The sequence below is a fragment of the Halyomorpha halys genome, unplaced genomic scaffold (assembly GCF_000696795.3).
Source record: "Halyomorpha halys isolate HHAL.00 unplaced genomic scaffold, Hhal_1.1 Scaffold1426.1, whole genome shotgun sequence".
Lineage (NCBI taxonomy): Eukaryota > Metazoa > Arthropoda > Insecta > Hemiptera > Pentatomidae > Halyomorpha > Halyomorpha halys.
The window spans coordinates 365,722-376,280 of NW_027112371.1; the positions used below are offsets into that span (position 1 = coordinate 365,722).

Below are 10,559 nucleotides of genomic sequence, written 5' to 3' on the forward strand. Positions count from 1 at the left end.
TTTTCTCATTTCACTAAAATATTCTAAATTAATTATTAAAATTGTTATATTAATATTTCTTAAAAAGTTATATTAATTGTCATGTCTATGTTTGAACTCATATAGAATTTTATTGCAATATTGGATAGAAACAAAAAATTACAATAAGATTAGCTCTGAAGAAGGCAAGTAAGCCAAAACGTAGAACATTTATTTTATAAATTAAAATAAGGGAAATTATCTTGCCTATATTTTACACAAATTTACCTCGACTTAAAATAATTTTCAAATAAAAATACTCTTATTAATTTTACAGAAGAAAATATCAATTTAAATCATTTGGTAATATCACATATGTTAGAATTTCATGATGTGAATGATTTATTTCTTCCAAAAGTTGTAATATTGTTTTTGTTAGATCAATAAAATAAACCTTAAATATTTTGTTAAAGAAAAAACTCACGAAGAATCTTAAGGTAAGTAAATCATTAATGATCAATTTCATTTAATATTATCATGTAAAATTTAACAATATATAGTTTCTGGACATGTTCTTTAAGTTAATTTTAGATTTAACTAATAAATGTAACGGTCAGATGCCGACTTCACGTGATTTTGCATCGTCCATTGATAAGAAAATCGTGACACAAGTTGCTATTGTGTAAATCACAGAGATTGTGTATCTAATTTTTGAAATTACAACCCTCAAAGGGTTTATGATCTAATCTGTTTGTTAATATTTGATGTACTTGTCGCTGAATTCCCCACTCCATTATTGGAGTGCTCTTAAAATTGTCAGTCTAAGTGCATCTTTTTTAAGCGATGCCACCAAATACAAGATTAAATGAAATAATTATTTACACATCTGTTATATCTGCTTAATCCAAGCAAAACATTTCAAATGACAAGATATATATTTAGAAAAATGGGAAAGTTCAAAACAACATTATATGAACATAATATTGTTCAACATTATACAAATCATCAAAACAATTGGTTCACTATGTTTAACATAAAAAAAATTTATGTTGAATTTCTGGCAAACTGAAACACACGTAAAACTAAAATTATCCTTTAATTATTAATTAGATGACGTTTCGGGCCCATTTTCAAATCTAATTCTTCGGGTTGTAACGTCAAGTTTTTGACATACGCTCATAATCAGATAATTGGAGTCTTATTTTTTCCAGAAATTATTACATAGAATATAAGAATCATTATTTATAAATATTCTACCCCAAAAAGATTCATTAAATAAATAATTGAGTTCCTAACAGTGATTCCGACTCCTTAGTTTTCAAATGTTGTATTTCGAATTAAATTTTAGTTTAATGAGATAATTGTACATGAGTTTTTTTAATCAGATTTAAGTGCTGACGTCACAAATATAAATCTCAAATTCCAAAAATATTAATTTTTATAGTCGATTCTAATAGTAGTTATAGTTTTTTTATGAGGTAGGTATCAATGCTGTGATAGGAATTTAAATTTAAATTAAATGAAATTATATAGAATTTAGAATTAGAATATATATTTTTAATACTCTATAATTCTGTGTTAACCGTAGAAGTTAATAACACGTTATCTAATTAACTAATAAATGGTCTTCTTCTTTGCAATTGAGTAATCAAAATACTTGAAATGGATTTAATATAAAATACAACATAAGGTGACCATTTCTAAGATAGGCACACCGTATTTTTATTTTCATTTTTTTTAAAAAAAATTAAAAATGAACTTTGTTACGTCATAGTCATATCTTCTTCCATAGATTTTCTGTGTTTCAGTAGCATGTCATACAAAGATATAATACCACAACTTGGCCTCCCAGATGACCTGAATAAACGATTAGAAGAATTGTTATCGATGGAAAAAGATAAAGAAAGGAAGAAGGAAGGTACTTTTCATCCAGGTTTTAAGGACCTCAGTGCAGCGAGAAAACAGTGAGCATACTCCAATAATACTCAAAAAGCTATATTTATGCATATATGAAATATATGTCAGAATATCTAGTATGCAAATTCAATATTTCCTATAGGTCTATCGTTTGCTTTTAGATTTCGTAAGGCTTATAGAAAAATAAGGAAGCATAGCCCATCGAAACCGAGTAATAGAAAACAAGATTCTGATTCTGAGGAAGACTTGAATTTGTCCATCAGCAATTCTTCAGATTCTCAAGATTCAGACTTAGTTGATATAACAGACCCCGACGGTAAGAATTAAATCACATGTATATTTAGAACCAATAATAGCAAATTATTAATAGAATTATTTAAGTTCGTTTAAGATTATTAATAGTAACAACTTCATGAAGGAAAACTTAGCAAGTTTGATGTCCAATAAACTTAATTCAGAATATTTATTTCAATGAGAAAATTCATTAAAATAAACCATTCAATAAGTTTGGAAGAGTGATGATCGATTAGTGCCTAATGAAACTTTTACAATGCAGTGACATATATATATATATATATATATATACCTATTATACGTAAACTAACATATAAAAATATATACATTAAAAAGAAAAACAAAAATAAAGAAAAACCTCCAGTACAAACTAATAAAGCAATATCCCTCTTCTATGGAAATGAAACTATTCCAATCACTCAAACTTAGTTTCAGACAAAACCACTACAAGAATAGAGAAGATTTTTTTATATAATTATTTTATAAAATTATAATGGTGCTTATTTAATAATTATTAAGGGGTCTTAAGGAAATTATTATTACTCTGATAGGGTGGCCTTATTTAATAATAGTAATCTCTATTTTAAGTCAGCTTCCGATAAAAGATGATGAATTTTTTCATTCAGTCATAAAAGTCTAATGAATATTTTCGTGCACCCATTATACTTTATAACATCGTGTCATAGAATCAAACAAAAAAAAATATTCAATTTTTTTAATCATATTGAGAAACTAAGCTTTTACTAAATTTGAAATATTCAGATAAATAGAAAATATGGTTACTAACTGACAGATAGGGCATTGATAACAATATAACAAAAAACATTTAAAGTAACATAAAACTGATTGATTATTTTATTTGTCAATATCTTCACTCTTTTCATCAAAATATTATAAATAAATGATGACATAATAGATTTTATGATAGTGCTTGCTAGAAACAGCCTTCAGCAACTCCCGAATTATAATAATATAATCGCCATATTTTTTAATGATTCTCACTTCTATAACAAAAGTGCATTTTGTTGGAAATTAATTAAAATTGAGGAATTCTTTAATGTTATTTCCTGTGATTCATCAATAAAGTTTAAAAATAATGTATTACTAAATAACAGTTTCAGAGATGGACTGCAATTTAATTCAGGTTATTTTTCACGGACATTCTTTTAATATAACAGTCCTGCTGTCATTGGTTCCCAATTACTTTAAGTGAACACGTCACATGCATATAAGTATATTTTTATTGAATAGATATCATAACAATTTCCTAAACAAAAATTAATATCCGTTTAATAAGCCAGTTGAAAACACAGATATATGATATTAGGCTCTGATAAACAGTCAGGTGTTCGCAGCAGTTAAAAAAAGCGTTATAAAAAGCAACACTACCCCAGAGGACTCACCCCTCAGGGCTGGGAGTGAGGGTAGTGCCTTGAGAGTGGTGCATGATCCACTAAGGAATATAACTATCGGAAATTAAATATTGATATAATTTAAAAAATAATCCATTTAATAATATTAATAACTAAGGTTTAAGTAATTATTAATATATTTTAAAAATTATGATTATTTTTTTTTGATCTAATAAAAGATATCAAGATTTCTCGGAAGTGGGGAAAAATGTGTTAGTGCTAATTCATTAAAAACTGAATGAACTATAAAAGAATATTACAAGTAATTTTTTGAAATTAAATTAACTTCATTAATCGAAAATTAGAACTTTGTCAATCCAAACTCACAAAATCGTAATTACCCGACATTTTAGAAGAGCATCATCTGTCGTTACTTTAGACAAATGGAAATATTCTTGCGGAAAAGAGTATAAGTGATGTATCCTTTATAATTTTGATGAGGCAAAGTTTAAACAGCTGTAGATACGGTTTTCTTAAGTGATTTTTTTTTTATTTATTTATTTTTTTTTTTATTGTTTTATTATATACAAATATTCCTTTTGTAACAAAATCAGTTTAATACTTCCCAACGTCAAGGTTTTGTAGAATGCCTACTCTTTTTAAAAATAAAAAAAAAAAATATTTCCATACACTCATAAGTGATCATTATCCTTATTAAAACAGAAAATATAATATAATAATTTATTTTTCCAATTTTCATGGACAAAGCTGTATTTTTTCGTAGTTTTTTTTTACCATCTCTTGCACATGTTCGTTCAAACATATTTAAAGTTCGTGTCCTGTCAAGATTGTGTCTATAATAAACCTCTTTGGCCATAGTGAACCTTCTCTCCTGTTAATTAGAGAGCAAGGTATGAAATGAAGCCTAAGTATGCTGGTCAAGTGAAGATAAATTGTAAAATTATTTTTAAAAAATAATGCTTTTGGCTTTCTCTCAACTTAAACAAAAATTAATTATATTACAATATATGTTTTAACATTTTGAACACATAAATGTAGATTAAACCTTTTGTGAAAACTATTTTTTCCTTTCCAAACCTACCCATCTTGCTAATTGCTGAATAGAAGCACGAGCCTGTCGTAGCTTTTCATATTTATTTATTCACTTCCTAAAAAAAATATTCATTGTTTGGATTTGGTCATTAAATTTTAGTCAATTTATTTAAGAGTGTACCCCCGCCCTCCCATTTATTTCAGCTTGAATAAAATACTTTTATGAAAGGAATATGGTCCGGGTGCGGTAAAAAAAAAACTCAAATAGTAGAATATACTATTTATTGAGCCAACGTTTCGCCCCACGTTGCAGGGCTTCGTCAGGGCTATTTTGACGGCAGTCAAAACAAAAAACGAAGCCCTGCAACGTGGGGCGAAACGTTGGCTCAATAAATAGTATATTCTACTATTTGAGTTTTTTTTTTACCGCACCCGGACCATATTCCTTTCATCTTTACACACGGTCAACCAATAATCTTCCAGTATGTCAAAAAACACTTTTATATTTCTAAGTATGAACTAAAAACTGTCCTGTTCTGTTACAATCCCCTTGGAAAACCCAGTTTTGATTATTTATGCATTTTAAGACCAAATTTATCGTAATTAGAAGACAAAAACTATTTTTTTTTTCAGAAGATATGATGAACAAACTACCAAGCTTGTTGTCAGATGAGCAGCAAAAGAAAATCGGAAAGGAAAATGAACAATTGAAATATCTTGAAAATAAATATTTTGAGAAGAAATTGCAGTTTGATAAGGCTCTGAAAGAACTGGAAGAGGATGACAGAGTGGACGAAGAACTCTTGAAATCAATTACCTCAGAGCTGGACATCGAGATGGAAGGGTACGACTATGAAGCTGACAATGAGGAACTGGACAAAATAATCAATGAACTGAAAGAAATGACTAGAGAATCCGGGAAATTAGAAGACTTAGTAGGAACTGACTGAACATATTAATGATGTAATCATTAAAAATATGACAATAAACTTGAAATTACTTATATATACTGCCATCCAGGTAATGCGTTACTGAGATAGTAAATAGAAGTGGTGATAGTAAAGTAATGAGTCTTTACTTTACTATCAATTTTACTTTCATTTGCTGCTGTAATTTTCAATTTCCAGACATCCTGATTTGTCCTCTATCGGTCGTTAGGTGTATCATACAAAACAATGCAACTTCATGTATTTAAACTATATTTCTTAGGCTTTAACGTTCAGTCATTAAGTTATTGTTTGACTAGAGTAAGGGCCTCCAAACTAAAACTACCATCAATCCAACCAGAGCTTAGTTGGACCGCGTTATAAAATTTATAATCAATTAAGTCGTACTATATAGTTTTCAGATGTTTTTATTTAACAGCCAATAAACAAACACACAGATGTTTTTATTTAACAGCCAATAAACAAACACAAATAATAAATAAATTAAACATACAAATTTTAATTAGTGATAATACTAGTACGTTGATAGGATTATGTCATGGCGTAGCGCTTCCAACTTTGTGGAAGAGAGTGTTCTGAAGGCAAAAATGTTTGAATTGGCGTTTTAAAACAGTGACGTTCGGTCGTATGTATGAAATATAAATAAAAACTTTTGCAATGTTAAATTGTTTGTTGTTAATTGCAATGCTTTGGCTTCAAACAGCATTCGCTTATCATTACTTAATATCATCATTATTCCCTTGAGAAAATCACTTTCCTAAAAAATCACTCAAATATTTGTGAAATCAATCCTTGAAAAAAACGTTATTACCAAAATCTTGATTTCAAAAAAGCTTCCAGTTACCATGCTTTACGACCGAACATCACAATTGTTTGGATCATATTAAAAATCTCGAACACTTTTAATAAATCACAATAGAGTTAATTTCGTCGCATATGTACAGATATCTTTATTGCAGGTACCGTGTATCATATTTTTTTTCATTATTATAATAATATGCCAGATATTTCGGCAAATCCTATTATTACATAAAACTAATAATTGAATGATAACATGAAAAATATAACGATAAAATATATATTAAATCAAAAATCACACAATGATACATTTGAAAACGAGCGAAATAAGCATTTAAAAAGTAAAAATAAAATAAATAAGATTATAAATTAGAATAAGAAAAAATATACAATTAAATAAAAGTACACAAATAGAAAAATTAATTAATAAATAATAATAATGCCTCCAAAATTTTGAAACACGAAAAAATAGATAAAAAGTCGTAGTATAAATTATGGGTATTGAGAGAAACACAAAAATAATCAAAAATATCAGATGTAATAATGTCAGTTTGAAATTTCATTTCAAATGGAAAATATGCTATTTTTAATTTTATAAATATACACTACTAAATGATATGTACAACACGGGTCGTAAATTATTTACATTTACTTACAGTCATTTTATTTACATAGTAAAAATATTACTTTATTTTTTTTAAAAGCTTATTTAAAGAATTCTTGAAATGTTATTGATGAGTTTGTTGATTTACTTCAGTTATTTGTCTTTGAGAAATCTCCGTAGAAATATATAAATATACTAATTATATATTTATAAACAAAAGGATAAATTAATATAACGAAATTTAAAAGAATATTTAAAAATTATGAACAATTCAATCCACAGAAATAAGAGTTCGGCCAAACTTATGGTAAATAAAATATTGTAATTGTGTAAAAAATAAAAATGAGAATCAAATGAAAAATGTAATAATTACTTACTTTACATGAAGTATTTATATAAGAGCAAAAAGTTATCAGAGAACTCCTACTTTGAATTTTTTCTAAAGTGCAAACCTTATTTCATTTATACCTCAAATTTTGAAAACACCCAGCTTATTCAAATAAACATGTTTTTAGTTTAAATGAAATGCAATTGTTGTTTAAAACCATATACACCGAAATATATAAGCTTGCTGAGAGTTATTAATTAGTTCTCAAATAAGAGAAACCGGGCACGAAAAAAGTTATCTATTTGTTGTTAAATATGACATCATACAGCTGTGAAGTTGTATCATCTCATAAAATAAAGAATGAAACTGCAAAATTCACTTTGTCTACTTTACTAAATTTTATGGTAAATGCGGGAAACCTCTATTTTCAAAGTTTTTGATCTTGAATATTATAGATTTGAAAATGTAATGTAATCTAGTAATAAATTAAAAACCCTGGTATTATTGAATTTAGACGTTTTCAATTTTACTGTTTACTTTGTGGAGAAACCGAGTTTAGTGAAGCTTGAGGAGAAAAGCTAAACAAGTGAGTAAGAAAAATTTAAGGTTAGGGAGCATTTGAATCAAGATTCGAATCATAGAGCCGACGCCAATGAAAGAATCGTATCCTAAAGTGATTTATAAGGCAGAATCAAGATTCACTTAGTGTTCATTCAGTCTTTATTGAGGAGCACGGAAGAAATGAGTGAGGTTAAAAAAAAAAATAAAAATAGTTTAATTATTTTATTACAATGGAAATGGCAAACGAAATTTCCACATAATATAAAATATATAAGAAATGTCCATAACTTAAAGGAGTATTTTGTTAATACAGTCAAAGCAAGAAAATGTTTTTATTGTTTTAAAAAAAAGTTTGCTTAAATCTCTTAAGAAGTTCGTATTTTTCTTTTGGACAACTGATAAAAATTATCAACAAGGATTGAAATCGGTAGTCGAATATTTGAAGCGTTTTATTTTTGTAATTTTATTTATTAAAACTTGTAAAAAGTGTTTTTAAATTATTTCATTAATTATTGCAACATTAATTTAGTGTTTTATTCAAGTTTATTTAGTTTTTATATTAATTTAGTAATTAATTATTTTTAAAAACCATTTTATTTTCGAAACCGTAAGATTTGGATATTTATATTTTTCTTTTATGAAAAATTTTTTTTAAGAATTAAAGAATAAATAAATCGTCTCACCACTGGGAGTGAATCGTTGGGTATAGGTTCAGTTAAAAGAAACTAGTTTTCCATCTTTAATTTAAAGCGTTAATATTATCAATAATAATGGGGATTTTAGTATTCTTAATTTATGATTCAAATATTTTATTATTATTTTTATTCTATATATTGTATCTTGGCATACATCCATCTTTTTTATTTTATAAACTTTTTAGCATATGGTATAAATGTGTCCCTATTTTTGTAGAATTCCTCAAACTTATACATGGAAGATACTATTGCTTGAGAATAAAATCAATATACTTAAAAAAAAAATAGGTTTCTAGTAAAATATAATTAGTAGAATAATCTTTTGTGCAGGATTGTCCGTTGAATTTTCATCAGTGTTCTAAGCTGACTAACCCCTAGCGACCGGTAGAAAGGGTTATATCCTCAAGGACGTGATAGCCAACGAAGTCCGTTAAGACCATCCTCGGATTAAGCAGCCTGGGGTAGGGCAGCTAAAAAACAGATGGCTACCAGGGAGCAGCCAGTTTTTTTTCAGGGCGACCCGAGGGGTGAGGAACAAAAACTAAGAAACGGAAGAAGGGGAGTTCGCGAACAGAGATTTTTTAAGAGGGGGGCCCAGGTAGATGCGCTCTCTAATAGCCAGCATGAGAATATGAGGTCAGGTGTGCTAGCTTCCGGACCTATCTACCTCCTATTCTTCTGAGTATCTTCTGTCATGGGCCATCCTCGAGCTGTAACAAATTACAGATTACTCCAGTTTGTATTGTCCGATGAGGTCTGGAAGGGTAGGATAAAAAGTAAGCAGCTGCTTCTTTCTGAGCACAGAATCTGAAGATCTTCGGTGATGTGGTTTTCTGAAATCCACGTAAAGAACGAATGCGAACCTAAAAAGAAAGAGAAAACGAATTAGATAAATCATAGAACACAGCAATCCGAATTTCAAGTCTGGATTATTCATGCTCACCACAATCCATTACTCATCAACCTCGCAATGGACAGAATTACCAGTTCCAACTTTTACAGTTTTCATAAAGTATTTATATTCCTCATTCATATAATCCTCAGCTAATTCTTTTGCAAAAGTATAGCATAAATATAAAAAAAAAGTTTACTATTAATTTCACTGTACTCTTAACCACCTAAATTTTTATTTAGTTATTATTTTTTAAAAAAATACAATGACTGATTTTATGTAGTTATCTAGTTACACTATCCTAATAAATAATGAACTCTAATTCAATTATACCATTCTTATTCAGTACCCAAATCCTATATTTTATGATGAGCGCACTTAATATTAGTGCTCTAACTCATATTTACTGATGTTATCAACTAGTGACTAACGGACTTAATGGATGCATGAAATACAAGTTATCAAATATTTTAATACCAAAAATAAAACAGGAAATTTTTTTTTTCTTCAATATAAATAAATGGAATAGTTCAAAGATACCCTGTGTCCCTAGATATTAATATAAATAAAACTAATCATCACAAAAATATATCGTATCAACATCGCATAAATCGCTCCAAGGCATCTATAAACACAATTTCATATGTCAAAATCGGCAAAAATTACATCGTTCATCACAATGATATAATTTTTCATTTTCCATTGTAGAAATTTATTTTTTAAAATGGTATCCCAAACAGAATTATATCTAAATTTCTATAGAATGTGTGCGTTCATAGATTTTAAGGCGAGGTTACAAAGCAACGTTATAGAAAATAGAACGCTGATGAAAAAGTGTTCACATGCAGGATTTGTAGATGAAGTGTTGACCAGTTTTCAGCCCAAAATCTTTAAAAATAAAATAAAAATACTGCCAATAGAGGAAGAAATACAATGCATCAACGTATGAGGTGTAGATGTAATAGATTAGATTAGATTAGATTTTTATTCAGGGCGATCAACATCTAGGTTATTACACCCTTTTTACTTCATCTATCTTTTGACTTATAGTTGAATGTAGACTATTTCCTTTTTGCGCTGGTCGGTATTGGTGGTATAAATTATTTTCGGTATTATATTTTAGTATAAAGTTGTGTTTCTTTGAGAAATTTTATTATTTT

General features: G+C 28.0%; 1 protein-coding gene across 3 annotated transcripts; it reads left to right on the forward strand.

The window, feature by feature from the left end:
• Positions 1-309: 309 nt before the first annotated feature.
• On the forward strand, positions 310-5,579 carry LOC106689686 (DNA double-strand break repair Rad50 ATPase). 3 transcript variants are annotated; one of them, XM_014434801.3, is made up of 4 exons: positions 310-455; positions 1,767-1,922; positions 2,037-2,191; positions 5,208-5,579. In XM_014434801.3, exons 2-4 carry the CDS (start codon positions 1,771-1,773, stop codon positions 5,522-5,524), a joined length of 624 nt encoding a protein of 207 aa, XP_014290287.1. In that variant the 5' UTR covers positions 310-455; positions 1,767-1,770; the 3' UTR covers positions 5,525-5,579. The 3 variants fall into 3 exon arrangements, with proteins under 3 accessions (XP_014290287.1, XP_014290286.1, XP_024216352.1); XM_014434800.2 differs by having other exon boundaries at positions 311-455; positions 1,770-1,922; XM_024360584.2 differs by having other exon boundaries at positions 311-455; positions 1,770-1,922; positions 5,211-5,579.
• The last annotated feature ends 4,980 nt before the right edge of the window (positions 5,580-10,559 follow it).